Here is an 18,951-nt window from a genome sequence, read left to right as displayed (position 1 = left end):
ACCCAGTGTAAATAATTACTTAAATAAATTAACTATTTTTTGTCTATTAGATGAATTAAAGCAAGGATTAATAAAATCGACGTTTTAAGTTAAATAATAAAATTCATTTATTGTCAGAAATATAAAATTATACACATTATCTCAATATCAAACATAACAAAATACTTAGTTAATCAAGAAACGATAAACAGATATTTACAAAAGTCGCAATAATTCGTTTTACTAATATTCGTCGTCATCATCGTCATCGTCGTCTCCATAAAGGTACTCCTTCTCGTGGGACGCGCCTCCCTTCTTCCCGAAGTCCGCTTCGTTGCTGTAATGGCTCTCCTCGCCCTCCTCAGCAGAATGATCGTGATCAGCATCATCAACATGGCCCTCAGCATGAGATCCTTCCTTTCCAAATTCACCCTTATCAAATCCGGAGTCGTGGTGACCACCCTCCTTGTGCCCACCTTCCTCGGATCCATGGTGCTCTTTCTCGTAACCGTGCTTGTTGAAATGGCCGCTATTGTCAGCGACATCGTAGAAGTCATGGTCCTTCTTGAACTCGTCCTTGCTGAACACCTTATGATATCCAGTGATGTCTTCACCCTTGCTGTGATGCTTCTTGTGCCCGTGGTCTCCGCCTTCGTAGCTCTCTCCAGACTCATAGTGCTTTCCGTGAGCATCGGCTTCGTCGTGATGCGATCCCTTCTCGCCTTCTCCTTCGCTGTGGAAACCTTCTTTGTGCTCCTTGCCGTAATGTCCAGATTTACCCTCTGCGTGGTGTCCCTTGGAGTGGTATCCTTTGCTTCCTTTCTCGCCGTGAGCAGAGTGATGTTCCTCTCCGTAGTCACTGCCGTCGCCCTTCTCGTAGCCGTGTCCATGGCCGAGACCGACTAACGCTCCTGAGTCGTGGTATTCCGCGGATTCTTCATCGTCATCATCATGATCGTCTTCAGCATCTACGATCGCAATGGGTTTAGCGGCGACATAAGGTAATGGCACTGGACCTAAATCGTAGGCCTCGTAAGCTTTCAGGGGTTCGGCCAAAGGCAAAGGTAGGGCGGGGGCGAATGCTGCGGGCTGCTGGTACGAGTGAGCTCCCAACTGTATGAGGCTCGCAGGGCCGTCGTTGTCGCTCCTGTAGATGTACCCGGTCGCCGCAGGGGCCACGTAGCCGACCTGCACCGCCGCTGAGATCGCAGCCGCCGAAAGAACTCCTAGAGCTATCTTCACCATGTTGAGATTGAGATGTGTATCGCACTGCTACCTGTGCTGTAATAATTTGATAACACTGTTGCCCAATATTTATATCGGTGTTAGAGACAAAGGACCGTGAATATGCGTTGAGGTACCTTTCTCGTAACCATGTAACAGTTCGCTTATCAGACGAGGTTGGTGTGACAAAGACATTGGTAATGAAAAAATTGGCTATTGTGCAATTCACGGGCGCGCTGACCGCAGGCGAATAGGCGTGAAATGCTTTTTTCTTCAGGTGTCTACGCGCTTCGCGGATCGAGAGCAAGCCTAAAAAAAGCTGATCGTTATGGTGAAGCTAAAGTTGATTTACAATCGATATAACTCATGGTTGATTAAGCGATACCTAGTCATTAATTAAGCGTTACTAAATCATTGTTTCGGTAGACACTTTTTTATACAAAGGCCGAAGAAATGTAGGTTAGACGATGAATCAGTCAGTGCCAAAATTGATGAACATGTCTCAATCAAATAGCCCCAGTAAAGCAAAGATTCATCGATAAGTCATTATGCTACCTAGCGGAATGATGAGCTATTTTTTTCCGCGTAGAAAATAAATGATTTCGCACACCTGCCGCGTAGGATACGATTCTAAAGCCTATGCTTTCTGCAAATTTAAGCAGCTATCTGCTGCAGTGCTGCAGCCAAATGTTGAGTTGAGACCAACGTCACTCACACATGTAGTGTACCTACCTACATATCTTACTCAGTCTTTACTCATCGCATTAGTAATTTTTAATTATAAATGCAAAAGTAGCTGTTACCTTTGAAGCATGGTATTATCTCAGGAAAAAGTTCTCACATTTCACTTACGAGTATGTAGGTACCTACGTGTGAATAATTGCATTGACATATTTTTTTATCTTAGATTTTACAGTTAAAGCTTATTACTAGCAAGAAAAGTTATAATAAGTAAATGCGTGCCTACTATGTAGTAGTAACTAATTTAATCAAACGTTCTTTCAGCCAAGTGGTTAATCACTGACTAAGTGGTTTTTTAAGTCGAAGGTCCTGGGTTCGAAGCACAGTTCAGTGCATAGTTTTTATGCATATGTTATTTTGCTGTTCCGGGGTTCACATGTTTTTGACCCAATTTAGCTGTCCATCAATTTCCAAGACCATGCAGCAAATGTATATTTACATGGTCTGGTCTGGTCTGGTATCATCACGGTAATGTATCATGGAACATAAACAAACCTACAGTCGACCGATGTCGAGTCGATTTACATACACCTTACTTTAAAGTGCCTTAGAGTTAGAGCCTGTACGCGTTTTTACTCGCGCGTCTCGAATCGCGCGATAGTGTAGAGGTTCATTACGTTCTGTCCACATTCGCGCGTTTTACTTAAGAACCTCGATGGCGCGATTCGGAACGCGCGATAAAAACGCGTCATCGACAGGCTCTTGCCTCTTAAGCTCCATGAGGTATATGAAGTAGTTCGTTATGTCAGGTTTGAGTTTTCTTCATGATCATGCTATCTGCTTTCAAGTTGAGGGTGACCTCAGTCGATATTACCTAGGAACAAATCGGACATATCCTAGGATGAGCTGGAGATATCGCGTTTGAAGAAACAATTTATGTTTGACGACCCTGTTGCCTTTGTGCTGCTAGACTATCGTCGCTTCATAGACGCGTATTCTTCATTACGCTTGGAGCACGCTTGCTTGCAGTGCAGCTTACAAAATAAAACTTTACTGTGAATTTGTGAAACACTGTCGAAAACAGCGATGCAGCGACGCTAGCGTGACGTTAGCAACCCTTTTTAGACAAACTTTATTCTATGGCAGGATTTTCACCCTACTCATCATATTAAGTGAAATGATTTATTTGATTTAAAAACGTAACATGTACGAGTACATAGAAAAATTAGAGTTACTTTCAGATTTATAATTTGAGCAACAAGTTGTTGTTTACAATGCGGAGAGCACGTAGACGTAGTTTTTAATTAGCAAGAATTTTAGCATAAATTAGGTCAAGGTCTTTTTGGGGTCAGGGGTACAATGTTCCTCTAACTAGAGGAAAAAGGTTATAACAAAAATTATTTCAGATTCCCTATTAAGATTGCGCCCTAACAACCGTACCTATAATTTCCACCCGCCTAGACGCGCCTGTAAGATCATAATTTTGGTAAAATTTTGAAAGAAAAATATGGAGAACCAAGGTTAAGTAAGTACCTATCTCTTATAGTTAGGATCTAGGGCTATTCCAGAGCAGTCTAAAAATATCTTTATGATTATTGAATAACGAGTAAAATAGGGACCTTTATAATAATTGTGTATTGTAGTATGTAAGTACCTGCCTACGAGTTTATTTTATTCATAGACTTATTCGATTTTTTAACAGATTACTTTTTGAATTATGAGTGCTTTAGATTTTTTTCATTCTACGGGACAATTTATTATTTTGCATAAGAGATAAAATATAAATAGCTCAATAATATCTTACAGGGAGGATATTACTATCGAGTGATTAGGGCATAAATATAAACAAAAATAAAAGTGCAATTAGGAAAAACTGGCTTAGTTTATATTTACTTATTCTACGCATATTTACAAAACACTACCAAAAGTCAACAAAACTATAACAACAATCTTCATCATCGCGTCAGTGCTTGATCTCGAAGCCGTAGCTCTTGCCGCCGAACTGGCCGCCCTCGGCGCCGCCCTCGCCCTCGTGGTGGTGGGAGGACTCCCCTCCTTCCTCCGAGGAGTGCCCGGCTCCGTGCTCGTCTCCGGACTCCTCCTCACTGAAACCACCCTTTCCGAAACCACCCTCGTCATGCCCTGACTTGTGTGCGCCTCCCTTCTCGAACTCTCCGGCGTCTGATCCGTGATGCGAGTGTCCATCCCCGTGCTTGTGGAATCCACCTTCGACCTTTTCTCCATCATAAACGTCGTGATCCTTTTTGAATTCGTCTTTGTTGAAGACTTTGTGATATCCATCGACCTCTTCCCCTTTGCTGTGCGATTCTTTATGTCCGTGATCACCCCCTTTGTAACCGTTCCCATGTTCGTAGTGCTTCCCATGACCGTCGGCTTCGTCGTAACCTTTCTTATGACCTCCTCCGCTAGATACTGAGAAGCTTTCATACTTTTCTGTGTGGTAATCTCCAGCGCCCCCTTTTCCATAATGATGTTTACTAGCGTATCCTTTGTATCCCTTATCACCGTGCTCCTCGTGTCCTTTTGACCCATAATCACTCCCTCCCCCATACCCATGATAAATCCCGTGATCGAAATGTCCTAGGCCGTGAAGGTAATCCGAGAAATCGTTTCCATAATCCCCGTACTCCTTGAAGATTTTCGCGTAGTCGTCATCAGCTATGCCGTCTACTTCGTCGTGATGTTCGTCGGATTTCTCGAGAACAGGAATGATGTGTTCTTCCGCGTGGGATGCTGCTTTGTCTTCATCTTCTTCTTTGGCGTAGAATGCACTGGCTGCGGCAGGAATAGGCGCGGCGAAGGACTCTGGTTGCTTGTAGAGTTTAGACAGTTGCTCCATGACTTCACTCTCTCCCATTTTGATGACGCTCGCTGGGCCGTCGCTTTCTTTCTTGTAAATGTAGCCTGTGGCGGCCGGCTGCAGGTCCGAGCCCGTAGTCCGCACCATGACCATCCTCTCGACAGTCTCTCGCATCTCCATGCAGGTCCCCATAGCGGAGACTAACAGCAAAGCGGCTATTCTCCGCGCCATGTTTACGTCGTCCACGTCTAACAGAGTAATGACGACAAAGGTCAACCCGATCATTTATATAGTGAACATAATACTGAATCGAACGTTGACATTCATAAATGGACCGATTCGAGAGCGCTCTCTAGATTGGGCAATGGTCTTCTGTGTCAATGATAATGAAAAACCCTGTGTTAATTTGTACGGTGCATGGCTGCGCGTTTGTCTTGCGCCCGAGTGTAAAAAGATAAGTGCATTCGCATACCGACTCGGTTCGATTGAGTTCGCTCTACAAAGGACTTACTGAAAGCATGGCCTATTGTCGCTATTGTGCTACATAAATTGCATTGGATGGAATAATAAAACTTATTAGCTTTATGTACATGATTGTAGAGTTCAGGGTAAAGTTGTAGTAGAACATAAATGCCATCAAACGGAATTCGTGAAAATCTGATTCTACCTATTTATTAATCGTGTTCATAAAGTTGGGATTATGACTTTTTCGCCGTTATGTAAATGTTTCATTTAATAACTTGACTGACTTACGAACATACTGATTTTACTGATTGAGTTAAGTTCTAATTACGATCAAATCAGGTAAAAATAAAAAAGTTCCTAACTTAATGCAAATATTTAATTAAAGCGCCTTTCACTGTTGCAATGACTGCAATAAAATCAATCAAATTTGATAATAATTAAAGTAATATATTTGTGTCAAACAAAACACTTTTATTATTTATTTTATTAGAAAACGTTTACAATTTCGCATTTAAGTACAGTACAGTTTTTTGTTGCGACAGTAGTGAGTATAAAAAGTGGATGGTAAAAAGTCCCTGAATGAAACGATCCATATGACTGCCGACAAAAATACGGTTTTTTGGGAAATTATACGTAATTAAACCGTTTTAAAAAACACTTAAATATTTCTTATTTATCAGGCACAACAACTCTTCGATCTTATTTAATTGAATAACTATTCTTAAAGAATTGCATTACATAGATCGATATTATCTGCTATTAGACATTTGACCGAGTATAGAGATTTTTACTTACTCGGTTTGAAGCTAAGGAAATTACAAAGGAAATCGGAAATTATACGGGATTGCTTCTGAAGTTTGACAAATTCTTTACCTTCTTCCTAAGTCTAACAGTATTAAAATTCTTCTTTGTTTTTGCCTTTTTGAGATCGACCTCATTCTGGTAGTTTACGGTCAGACGTTTTTCTTTGTTGCTGAAGGATGTCTCTCCCTCATCCTCCATAGACTTCATAAGGTAGAAACCCTCGCGGTTGTCCAAGGATTGAGGGCTCATTCTGTAGAACAGAGCGTATGGCGCGTTGGTGTCCTCAATTTCTTCTTCGCGACTGCCAATCCTTGCATCTCTAGGCTGATGGTCCTTGGCCATCGTGATGTCCTTGGCCATCGTGATGTCCTTGGCCATCGTGATGTCCTTCCCGATATATTTTTTCATAGTATCCGAAACAATATTGCGTTTAGCATTAGTTTTCTGAGTGTCTCTCTTCTTGTATTCGTTGTTCTTGATTCTCCTATCAGATACTTTCTTTGTCATGTCATCTAGAACTCGGGACATAATCTGAGCGTTACGTTCTTTGAAATTGGCTGATTTCTGCAAAGTTTTGTCCACTAATACGGACGTTGGCATCTTCTTGTAGTTATCTTCTCTTCTTTGAACGGATAGTGCAGTCAACTGTCGATTAGCGTTCAACTTAACCTTCTGCGGCTCAGCTGGAATTTGCGTCTTGTGCACGTTAACTTGAACTATGTTCCCTTTGTTATCGTACGTGTTTCCTTTACCATTGAAGTTATTCTGATTGGATTGAGCATATTCCTTGCCTCTTGCATTGCCTACTGCCTTCGTAGCTTGGCTATGGATTTGGTTTTGTCCAGTTCTTGCTCTCGACCCCTTGACGCTTCTGGGATCGTGAATATAATTGATTTCGTCTTTCTTCTGCTGTTTCTTCGGCTTTTCCGTTGGTTGCTGTTTTGAGGTGGATTTGTTGTTCCTGTTTTCAGCAGGCTCGGTTGGTGTCTTGGTTATTTTTGAATTTCCATGATCAGTTGACCTCTGGTACATTTGTGCGTTGGGGTAGGCCAGATATCTCCTTTGCTTTCCGTTAAATCCGATGGGGAAATTTTCTCCCCCATTGTTCAAGCTGACATACCCTGTGTTAGGGTTGTCAGCATACAAGTAGTGCGACTGGGCTGACGGCAATGTATGAATACATAAGACCAAGCCACAGATCGTAATTATGATCTTCATCTTGACCGGAGGCCTGCGACTGAATTGAATTTGACACGTTCATCTTATAAACTAACGTGGACGCTATTGTTTACGTGCATTTATTATTATTTTTTCGTGCAAACAAATAAACATGTTTACATTGGGGAAACGTAAATAAACACGCGTTGACTTGACACCCGGCACAACGTATGTAGAGAACCTAGAATTTAGTTTAAATCTATGAAATTAAAATTAAATATACGGATTTTCTAGCTTAAAACTTGAAAATACGCAGATTTTATATTCCCAAGTACAAATACGTAAGGCTTAAAATATAAAATATATCAATCGTAAGACGGCACATTGATCTAAGCACCGTTGTATTTTCTGTAGTTGTAATAGAATCTATTTGCTTTATATTGTATTGTTTTGTACTTTAAGCCCTTACAAAGTCTTATTAAACTAACTAGGTATTTCGAATGCTAAAAAGCTCCTAAATCCTTAAAAGAGGATTAAATTACAATCTAGGTACACGAAAGTAAAAGAAAAATACCATACTAGATTATACTTCCAATATTATAGCTTTGCTTTTATTTGGTTAAATACTTGTGGGAATAATTCGAATGTAGTAATGCAAGACTAATTTCCAAAACGACAAAATAATATCTACCAAAGGAAGTACCTATTAAAGTAATTATAATTAAAATTATTATAATACAATCATAAGTTCATCTTATGCTCGGTTGACCACGGAACCCAGTCGATAATAATAAACAATACGTACAATCATTGTGTTTAAAAAATAAATCTATTACTCAGTCGTCATTCTCACGAGAGGCACATTGTCTTACTTTCTACGCGAACAATAACTAATAACATTAAAGGTTACATTATACTCCACACACTCGCGAGTACTAGTCGACCAGTCACCAGCGGATAAACAGTACGTAAGATGAAAGCATTAACGATCACCCTGATAGCTACTTTCTCAATATTTTCTATAAATGGCAGATTAATAGATAAAACGGAGAAGAATGACGAAACACCACCCACAGAACCTACACATCCCGTTCGTGTATCCAGACAAGCTTTTTACGAAGACCCCATCGGAATGTCTAGAGAAGAAAACTTTCAATTAAAAGAAGAATTCAAGCCTTACATCAGGAGAGGACGGTACAGCATGAGGTCGAAGTCCAGAGATGAGAAAGTAACAAAAGCAGCTAAAGAATCTCGTGAAGTTACTGTTACAACCAAAAAACTTTCAACAGAATCCGAAGAAGTCAAACCGACAAAAACCCTAGTGAAGAAACCAATACCAAAATTTAACGAAGTCGACTACGAAGATTTCCAAGGCAAAATGAATAAATCGCCAGTGAAATTCGCTGATTCTGGTGAGCATGAAGACGAGGACTTCAATTTAGATGACTACGAGTTCGACGTTAATCACGATGAATTTGTTGGAAGAGGGAAACCTTTAGAGCCGCGACTAAAACTTAAAGAACCTAAAGGAAATGGTGAGAAGAAGACTCCTAAAACAAGACCAACGTCACTATCACCGCCTGAAATCAAAATGCAAAGCAAAGTTGTAATTCCTTCGGAGCCTCTGAAACGTACGAAGAATGGTATATCCAAGAAAGCTGCACACAAGATGAAGGAGGATTACTACGATGACGTTATCACCACAACTAAAGCACCAGAAATTGAGACGAAACGGGACACGGATGACGAGTTTTCAGATGACACTGAAGAGAGTAAGGAATTTAATAACAAGAATCCAGTGAGAGTAGTAAGATCACCTTGGTTTGTCAAGTTTATCGCAAGTAAAATGGGTGATAAAACTGCGACAGGTTTAACGAACGTTGCAAATGCTCTCCAACCAATGTGGCCGCCATCAGATATGACTCCTGACATCATTAGTGACCTGGCTAACGATCCTATGGTAGACCCTCTGACTGGAAATCATTTTATGTTTTAATCGTGTTTTTTCTACAATACTTACGACTAATATTGGTTTGAATTTGGTTTACAGTACATAGCTTAAGTCGCAATTCAGTTGTTTTTATTAAATAATTTCAATCTAAATTGTTTTTTTTTATATTTTCATTTTCTTTTATGTCTGCATCATTTGAAGGCAAGTAGGAGAAGGAAAATAACTATTGTAGAACTCAATAATACACTAGATACTTCAGTTTATTACAAAAGTTTATTTTAAAATGTATAAAAGTATTATAATTACAATTACGTTAACAAATGAACAAGTTACAGTGTTCTTATTGATCATTATCAAAAACAATTTTCGAAGTTGCAATGTTGAAATTACTACGTTTATAAACGTTTTTACGGACAACGCAGACTACTCATAAGCTAAACATCGTAGTCTCTAAAATTATTACAATAAGTGCGATTTCAAAACCATTATGTTTAATCTGATTTGCTGTCGTCTCTACTCTACATGGGTAGGTAATAAAAACAATTTCATAGAACGAATAATGTAGGTCCATACATTTAAATATTCAATAGAGTGAAGTTGGCGTACCTATAAGCTTTAGAATTCACAAAAAGTTATAGGACGTCGTAGAGCATAGGATATAATTTCCAAAAAAATATAGGTTGTACAGCAAAATATAAGACCTATTACCGTGTGTCGATTGCATTAGTTGTGCTACATATTTTTGCAGCATTACTGCAAAATACAGACAGGTACCTACTAACTTTCATTATTAAAATTAACAAAAAACTTTCGAGACTTACACATAAGTACAACAATATAATCTATAAAATGCATTGTTAACATACTTAAAAGTTCATTTAACGATGATTTAATTACGATCTGTATCGGTCAATATAATCCGCACTATTACTTAGAGCTGCTTTCTTGGCTACGTCACGGTATCTGTTGAATTCATTGTCAAATCCTTTATTTTGATCATGTCCTTTATGGTTCCTCTCAAAACTGTTGTTTAAAGCATTACCAGCGTTATTGTAGGCATTTGCTTCGTTGCCTGTAGCCGCAGTAGCATGAGACTTCAAAAACGCTTCAGAGCCTCCCCGATGCACAGTCGAACCGCCTTTCTCTTCAGCCTTAGCACTGTTATTTGTATTATCAAAGAATTCATTGTCTTCTTGGTATTCATCCTTGTGGTACACTCTTCGGAAACCTTTCCTATTTTCACCTTTATCAGCATTCTGTTTGAGAACGTATTTGGAATCCTTCATGTGTTCTTCCCCGCCGAACTTATTTGCGAAGGTGTCGACAAAGTCTTTAAATCCTCTGTAATTGTTACCCGCATTTTCATAAGCTGATCTGTTATCTGATTTTCGTTCATCACCTTTTTCATGTTTATCAAATGCGTGCTTTTTGTTATATCCCTTTTCAGTTGATGATTCACCAGCAGCTAGTTTAGATGAATCATAATTCTGTATCGACTTTTGACTGGTTTGATCTCTAGCATTGTTATCGTAATTTTTGGTTTTGCTATCGTAATTCTTTTTACTCCCCAAACGTCTATCTCTCTTCAAGTAATCATCCATATCAGGTAATGACGCTTCATGGTCAAACTCCTTTCCCCAATCAAGTCCTTTGAAAATTAAGGGATCTTCTTCACTACTTTTATCAAAATAGTCATTAAGCACAAACGAGAAAAATGCCTGATCACCAAATACAGGATTATCAGCAGATGTGTCACGGTCATATCGAATGGTGGTTTCAACAGGCCTGTTGTAATAGTGTGGAATATCATCAACATCTTCGTGAACTGGAATGCTGTCTTGGTTCGACTGGGAAATGTAACGTTTGTCTTTAGCTTTTTCTACATCAGAACCCATCTTCATGGCTTCATACTCATAGGGACTGTGGTAAAAGTAAGGCCAACTGTCGTATGTGCTCCTGGAACTGGTTCTGATGTCGTCTTCGTCAATGCGGTAGTCGTTCATGGTGTCGTAAGCTCCATCAACCATCGGTCCATTATCGGGATATTTATAATGCATCAGCGACTTTAACTTCTCGTACATTGCGTCGGATTTCATTTTCGATGGCAAGTAATGCGAGTCGAATTTCATCTCTGCTTTTGATTTTGAGTAATTTATGTCGTAACTTGACATCGGTGGTTCGGTGTAGGGCATTATAGCCGGTCGCACATCTTCCATCGAAGCATATTTGTAGGGCGCTGACTTTTTGTCGTATTTGGATGTCTCGCCAGGATAGTCGTTGTACTGTCCTATGCCGAACGAGTTGTAATTGCTTGCGTCGCTGCCAAACATCGCGAGCGTGCCCGGCTTGTTGTTGACTTGACTGTACACATAGCCGGTCTCTATGGGCGCCGAATTCGACCTGGACTTCCTCGAAACATAAACACTTTGCTGCACCGACTTCAATTCGGTGTTCACTCGCGCTAGTAGTAAAAATATGAGCACGGCACGGAACATTTTAGCAACATCAGACGTGCATTCCGTCGTTGGACAATGTATAAACTGGAAGTGTCCGTTTCTAATCATGTTTATATTTAGTGTTTATTATTTCCCTCATCCGCGGCACAACATTGTTTCAGTCACAATGGCGGGTCACCAGACGAGTTGAGAAATATCCCGCATGCACAATGCTCAATAGCTACCTGTGAGTTAGTCAAGCTTTTGGAATTCCATTGACCACAATATCAGTGTTTGTTACTGCTGAACTTGAGGAGTAACAGTGTTGTTGTGCTCATCGGTTAACTTGCTACTTTCTGGCTGCAGGTAATCGTGAACATTATTTAACTAGGTAGCCAATTTGATTATTAAGTTATTGTGAGTTTTTGTCATATGGCTCAAATCATCTCTTGTACAGTTTGCGTTCCTACCGTTGAAACCTACCTATGTAAGTAATTGCAATTACATGAGAGGGGAAAATACAGGAGACGTTACTCATGTATGGGAACATAGAGACTCTTCATACAATAAAATTTAGATTTCATTCTAAGGAAAATGAAAAATGTTTGTACGGCACATACATAAATTATCTTTGAATTATCCAATATCCATGGAAAATGGCCATTTCATAGGTTATAAAGACTTCTAGCTTCTAGTTCTGATAGAGAACAAAAGCGACCGTCACACTCCCTTTACTTCATTTACAATGTGCGACCTTCGGCCACCGTCTGGGCGATTTGTGAATCGGGTCACAATACTCACAATAGAGACATTTACTCCGCCAGACGCACGCATTCTAGTTTCAACCAAAAGACGTCCACTAAAAAAAAACTCATTTATTTCTGTAAATAGGCTTTAAAAAAGCACTTTTACACGTCCCAGTATTAACCCTACCACTGCTTCAGGACAATAAATGGGCCAGTGCTGAGAAGAAGCAGCGCAAGAAAGCCAAATAAGCTGGACAATAGCTGGACTAAGGATTACCGCAACGATTGGCTGCCCGCATCCGCACCTGTGATCTTCCCAGACTGTTTTTAAAGATTGAGAACGCGCATTCTACTTTTTGGTAAATATGAAATGCAACTATCGCAGTTATACTAAGTAACTTCAATTTGCATGGTATAGAATTCATAAGTAAGCTAAGTAAGAACTTTAAAAAATAGTCTATGATATTGTTATTTTTCACAGCCCCATAGTAAGGGCAATTATTTGTATAATTTGACTTAATTGTTCCATGCTCATTTGAAGTGTTTTAGTACTTATTATTATTCTGTGTGTTGACCTTAACATCTCAGTATTAGGTAAATAAAATAGTAAAAAAATAATCACGGGAATTTAGAAATAAAACAGATCTATTCAATCAAACAATATAATTTATTTATTTAATTAAATTTAGAATAATTTCACGTGTTCCTTAATTACAAAAATAATAATTTCCTGAGATATTTCGTTTTGTACAGATGATGAGGCTTGTCATCAACATTGACTGTAGTCGACAAAAATTGATATCTCGAAAATTTCAAAAAGTCAGTCAACAAAGCCTTGTTTCTCAGTGTAGCATGCTTTTGATAAATAAAATAAATATACTAGCTTGTAAATTAAAAAACTAGTTTTTGAGCATGCGAGTTTGTCACCAGAAAAGAATTAAGCCCACACGGCGGGCTACGTTTGAGGGGTTAATACACTTTAACCATTAATTGCTAATCTCAACCGTTTACGTATTTTCAGGTGTATCTATCACTTTCGTGCATGTTGGCTTTTCGCTTTGTGTGACAGGAATGGATACAATTGCAACATACCTACATAAGTCCCACATAAGATTATGTATGTCACACAGATTACTTATTTGGTATGTCATGTCATGAGCCTAAATGGCTAAAGTAGAGTCAAAGTGGTCAAAGTGATGCAAGTGAAATTTTTCCTTTTCTGGGAAAGTAGTTTGGACTTTCATGCATTTATGGTTTTCAGCTGCCAGTAATTTAACTATGCAATTAATTTGCTACTGTTCTAATTTACCACCAATACTCTATTAATTTCAGTTGAAACTCAATTCAGTGCCATTAGACATGTTACAATCATTACATAGAATTAATTCGACAGTATTTTTTAAAGTTGGTTGAATAGATTAATATTATTTCCTGTGATGAATGTGTTGTTTATCCTTAAGACAGTATGTTTAATATTTGTGAATAAGGAAGTTAGTCTAAAGGCACAAAATCAACAAATAAAAATGATAATGCGTAGTAAATAGTGTTGCCACTACATACTTATATAAATATTTATTATTGTTTCGTGTGGACGGTTTGATAAATAAATTAAATATAAAATTGTGTTTGCATTATATTTATTTATTAAATATGTAGGTACATAAAAATATATATTGCACAACGAATTAAAGTCCATGCGTATTTATATGACCTTGCATTCATGCTGCGAGAAAGATAAAAACATAATATATTTCGTTTTCATGCAAAATATACATGCAAGTTTAAACTATTTAGTCACTCATTGGGTATTATTTTACATTTTTAGTCGTCAATGTTTTACATCAATCGGTCGAAAGCCACCATAACAAATCAGATCTTTGGCTTTGAAAATAATTGGTAACATTCATAAATGCTTATACAGGGTGACAAGCCGAAGAGACAGATATAATATGAATTAAGATAGAGATAAGTCACCCAAATTTAACTCATGCTAGTTTTTTAAAGATACATTTACAAACAAAAATATAGTTAGATTTCCTTAATTTAAGAAAAATAACAAGTAGACACCCTGTATTTTAAGTTCTGATTTCTAAAGTAGAGACGGAAATGCTTGATACAGTTAATTGGATTTATTTAACATATTTTTAAAGTTTTTTAAAAATATTTTGTATATCATAGCTGATATTAATTTATCATCTCTACTTCATCATCAACCAGATAACAATTAATTGACAAATCAATGTAATTTTCTAAAACATCAAAAGATTTCTACGATTTTTGTTTTATTAAATAATTTAGTCAATTTTGGAAGTAATATCATAATTTTGAGTTGAAACAGTCATATCTAGCATTTCTATCCCCGGAGGATATAAAAATATCGTTGAATCATCAGTTCAATTCACATATAAAACAAAGCGTTACTTCAAATAAATTGAATCACTTCTTTTACGTTTAGGGGCCGATTTTTTTACTTATTCGTACAACCATTATGACATATTGACAGTTTTTTTAAATAAAAATATTTCGCTATCAATTTGAATCTTATGCTAGAAAGTAAGTTAAAAAAATTAGCTCCAAGGGCTGTCCATTTAAGTAAATAATTGCCCCTAACAAATAAACGTTGTTGTATTAACCTATATAAATTTTACTATGAAAGAGAGAAAGAAATCGTGTGAAACAGATATTGAACAACGTTTATTCGTAGAGGCTTTGTGTATAAGTATTTTTATATTTTCGTATAATATAACAATATTGTAGTATTTGTAAAAAATACGGATTCTGTATTAATTTGATATTTCATAGCTATTTAAAGCTAGAATTTGCAGCTTATAAAAGAGACAAAAAATCGACATAGAATTTAATTTAATAAAAATCGTGCAAGTTTTATTTGCTTGAGCTATCTTCGTTACGGCTTTTATACTTTTTTAGTAAAATTAATTACTTTGATTTAATGCAAATGGCTCAATATGTCAATGCCAAATGTAAAATCACAAAAAAAGAAACAATACATTATGGTGAAGCAATAAAATATTGAGTATTAAAACTCTTTAAGGCGATTATCACACTGCACCGCGCTCCGCCGCGGTCCGCGTGGCTACATATAAAAAATCCCGCGCGCAGACGCGTTGTCAGTGTGAAGTGCCGCGCGTGTTTTCTATACAAACTGAGGTACTTGCATACAATGATTAAATCTGTCGTCCCGCGTACCGCGGCGGAGCGCGGTGCAGTGTGATAATCGCCATAATCGTCTAATAGTAGCACTAGTGTAAGTACTATTGACTGGTAAAGACTTGTCTGCGAGAAACAATACACATTTACTTTCACAAAGTTTTCTTAATCTGTCTTTACAAGTCTTAATACAATAGACAGAGAACGCCAAACCTAGCGAATGTCTAGTTCAATTTAATCTTGCTTTTGCAACTTATTTTTTCGCAATGCGAAGAAAATGCTTAGATTAAAACGAAAAGGGAAGATACGGTACTAGCGTCTCACAAGTGGGCTGCACAAATTAGATGCAAGCCTAATATTTGACTTCGACATGTCAACTGTCACTTTCTGACTCGCTGACTATCGCCCGTATTCACAAACATTACTATGAGTATGAGGTCTCACAGTGCGAGAGGACGCACAGGTGACACACGAACCAATCACCACAGAGCTCTATTCAACGCTGTGCATTCGATTTGCTGCTTCACTTAAGCAAGCATCGTTTGTGACGGGCGTATAATATCTCGCTAAGCTTGGAGCTCTTAGCTCTGTCTCGCTCACCGGATCGGCCTACGTAGTGCAGTAGAACCTATTTTTAGCGCGTACTTCCCTTTTTGTTTTAATGTAAGGGTAAATGAGAATTTTCGGACGCGTCTACGTTAAACTTACGAGTACCTTAACAATAGAGTTCGTATTTCGCTATCCCGCCTACCCACCTATGTTCCAACGCCAAGAGGTTCCTCGCCCGCGCGGGACTAGACGCGAAGGCACAAATCAGCAACTAACGCAATAAACAAATAATATTTGGCTTTTAAATACTATACAATACATAGATACTTTGCGAGGAAATGAAACAAAACACTAGCACTTCTTCTTATCATCTATGGCTATTGTTTCCACGTTTGCCAATGTCACGTGAGCATAGCAATTACACGGTATATAAAATTATAAATCTTGGGGTTGAGTGCTATTAGGTATAGTCTAGCGTGCACACCTAAAAATTTTAAGTTGCCGAACGAAAATGTCAACTGTCACTTTGACAGCCGCAGCCTCTAATATAGACAACTTTGTCTATGATTGGTATAGACACCGGTTTTTAACTTATCGACGTGTATAAGATAATTTTATGTAAAACTGCTGTCCATTTAATTATGTATAATCAACTTATTTGTGGTATATAAAATAGAGAGATCATAAAGTATTTTATTTCATAGATTAATTTGAAAAATTATATGAAAAAATGGGCCTTGAGAGATTCAATCATATAGGTAGATGATTATAGAGGGAAGAATTTAATTTACTAGAAAGTTTCGAAAGAAAAAGTATAACTAAGGTGACTGAAATGCATTCTATTAAATACTCAAGTGATGTTGTTATTTCATTTCCCCGCCCTAGAAGAGACACATGAGCAACTTTGCCGATCAGATCAATGTCATTGGTAACAAGAATACTTAGCGAATAACTGATTAGGTAGATTTAACGATAAAATACTTATTATTCACAATTATTATTATAAAGAAGATATTATGACCAAAGATCATTGAAATAGGGCAGATACATCGAGGTAAAATTCTTTTAAAGGACAAAATATGGTCCCACAAATAATTGTATCTCAATAGAAAGATATTAAAACGTCAAAACCGAGTTTCAGACATATAAAACGTCAATTCCATTATATTTAACTGTCACCGTGTATCCACGTACTAAAACTTATATTCCAAGTTCGATAAAGGCCATAGAAACGAGTTACAATTTTGATATAGACAAGTCACGTGACTTATCGATGCTTACAAACTAAATGCACATTTCTATAGCGTTATCGAGAAAATAATTGAGTGTAAGGCGTGATACACATAGAAGCGGTTCAGCAAAACTTTTTTAAACGACAGCCTTTGAATTGGCGTCTATTACAAACATTTATCTACATCACAGGTTCCAAGACATTTTGGTATCATTAACCATTTGCTTTATTGGATAGTTCAACATAAGTTAAACTCATTCGCTGCGATGACTGTCGCTGTCAAGAATATAAGAATGTTGGGATGAATTGCCATATACCAAGGATCCTCTATTTTATTTTCATTTTACATGGACCCTTTGGAAATCACATCGATATCTTTTTTTACCGCTCAGCTGTTCCAAATAACCCGCTTACATGTGTAGCACCCCTAAAAACCAAATACAAAACTAAAACTACATATTGATATCAGTCGTATGCACAGGAAGCTTGAGTCAAATCACAAGACAGAAATTATGCTAGATCGTAAACTAACTAACGAACGAAACTTAACTTTATGACACGTACGCATAAGGGCGGGAACCTCTTGCGCGTAATCTATTCGCTAGGGTCCAGCATTTAAAAAAATAACTATGTCTAAAACTATGTTAACGTTACATAAACAAATATCATTTACTATTTGAGAGCTCGTAGTGTCTGGATGGACGTTATCCCGGGTGAAACGGTCTGCACCTGGAAAGAATTTGAAGCATAATTACATTAGATTAGAGTACATTATTGATTGGCTACGACTAAAGAGAAAATAAATGTGTGAATAAACTTCTTATCGAGCATTTAGAAAGAATCTAGTGTAATTTGTAGACCAAATCTTTTATATCTGAAGAATACAATTAAAAGATCACATGCAAAATTTTTGTTAGTAAATAATATAATACACAAAATGAAAAATAAATAAATGTTAAGTTACCTGTTAATTGTATATTTCTTACACGATTCATGTGCAGATGATGAGGTGCTGATGAAGGTAATGGAATGAATAGGTTTGTTTTTTTTTAAATATGCCCTCGTAAATTAATAAATCCTGTTTGTTGAATATTTCTTATTAACTAGCATGGCACACGCAAGTGTTCTAGAGAAAAATAAGTCGCATATTATGACTACAGTTAACCGTCTTCAGTTCATATGTTTTTCGTGATGATTGAAAACGTTTCAAATTACGATTTTGGTTGATAAATCATATGACTTGGTTATATTTTATTTGCAAGTCTTTGTTCGTGTAAATCAGTAAAATCATATTGATCAATCAATTTATTAATTTTTAACTACATAAATATCATTTTTAATTAAAAAAGAAGTGGTGCCCTAAAGGGTTTTACATGTCCCACTGTTTTTTTCTTGACAGTGCTTTAAGATAAACAGTAGCCAAGTAAGTAAACCAATATTACCAATTGATATCAGAGATATCCTCTTTTAATCAACATTTTATACGAAACATGCAAACTTTTTGTAAAAGCACATATCTCACATATCGCACAATATTGTATTTAAAAGAAATAGGTATGTAAAAAGAACAAAATTTAGAAGAAATAATAGGAATAAAAATGAGAATGCAATAATAATAAAAAGGTCATGCTTAAAAGTATGATCAGTATCTATAAAAAAAATCCAGTAAGAATGGACATGCGTGATGGATATTAGAGGAGGGGTATGCTATGGGGATGAATTTTAGTGAAGGGAAGGGG

The 18,951-nt window shown here is 37.3% G+C and overlaps 4 protein-coding genes across 7 annotated transcripts in view; 1 reads left to right on the top strand and 3 right to left on the bottom strand.

Annotated features, from left to right (window-relative positions):
- Positions 1 to 118: 118 nt before the first annotated feature.
- Positions 119 to 1,423, bottom strand: LOC114357073 (histidine-rich glycoprotein-like). Its single transcript, XM_028310522.1, has one exon. The coding sequence runs from the start codon at positions 1,222 to 1,224 to the stop codon at positions 223 to 225; it is 1,002 nt and encodes a 333-aa protein (XP_028166323.1). The 5' UTR covers positions 1,225 to 1,423; the 3' UTR covers positions 119 to 222.
- A 6,682-nt stretch (positions 1,424 to 8,105) lies between these two features.
- LOC114357094 (uncharacterized) lies at positions 8,106 to 9,189 on the top strand. The gene has a single exon (XM_028310553.1). It carries the CDS (start codon positions 8,106 to 8,108, stop codon positions 9,126 to 9,128), a length of 1,023 nt encoding a protein of 340 aa, XP_028166354.1. The 3' UTR covers positions 9,129 to 9,189.
- Positions 9,190 to 9,936: 747 nt separating this feature from the next.
- Positions 9,937 to 11,885, bottom strand: LOC114357070 (uncharacterized). The gene has a single exon (XM_028310517.1). The coding sequence runs from the start codon at positions 11,645 to 11,647 to the stop codon at positions 9,977 to 9,979; it is 1,671 nt and encodes a 556-aa protein (XP_028166318.1). The 5' UTR covers positions 11,648 to 11,885; the 3' UTR covers positions 9,937 to 9,976.
- A 4,967-nt stretch (positions 11,886 to 16,852) lies between these two features.
- Positions 16,853 to 18,951, bottom strand: part of LOC114357048 (coiled-coil domain-containing protein R3HCC1L) — a 44,501-nt gene continuing 42,402 nt past the window's right edge. For all 4 annotated transcript variants that reach the window (XM_028310481.1, XM_028310483.1, XM_028310482.1 and 1 more), the window contains one exon: positions 16,853 to 17,941. The gene's annotated coding sequence lies outside the window, so the exon portion shown is untranslated. The remainder of the gene's footprint in view (positions 17,942 to 18,951) is intronic.

This window comes from Ostrinia furnacalis, unplaced genomic scaffold, assembly GCF_004193835.3.
Source record: "Ostrinia furnacalis isolate ACB-3 unplaced genomic scaffold, ASM419383v2 OfSCF3022, whole genome shotgun sequence".
Taxonomy (NCBI): domain Eukaryota; kingdom Metazoa; phylum Arthropoda; class Insecta; order Lepidoptera; family Crambidae; genus Ostrinia; species Ostrinia furnacalis.
Note: the sequence above shows the minus strand (reverse complement) of the source record. Positions and strands in the feature narration are given on the sequence as shown.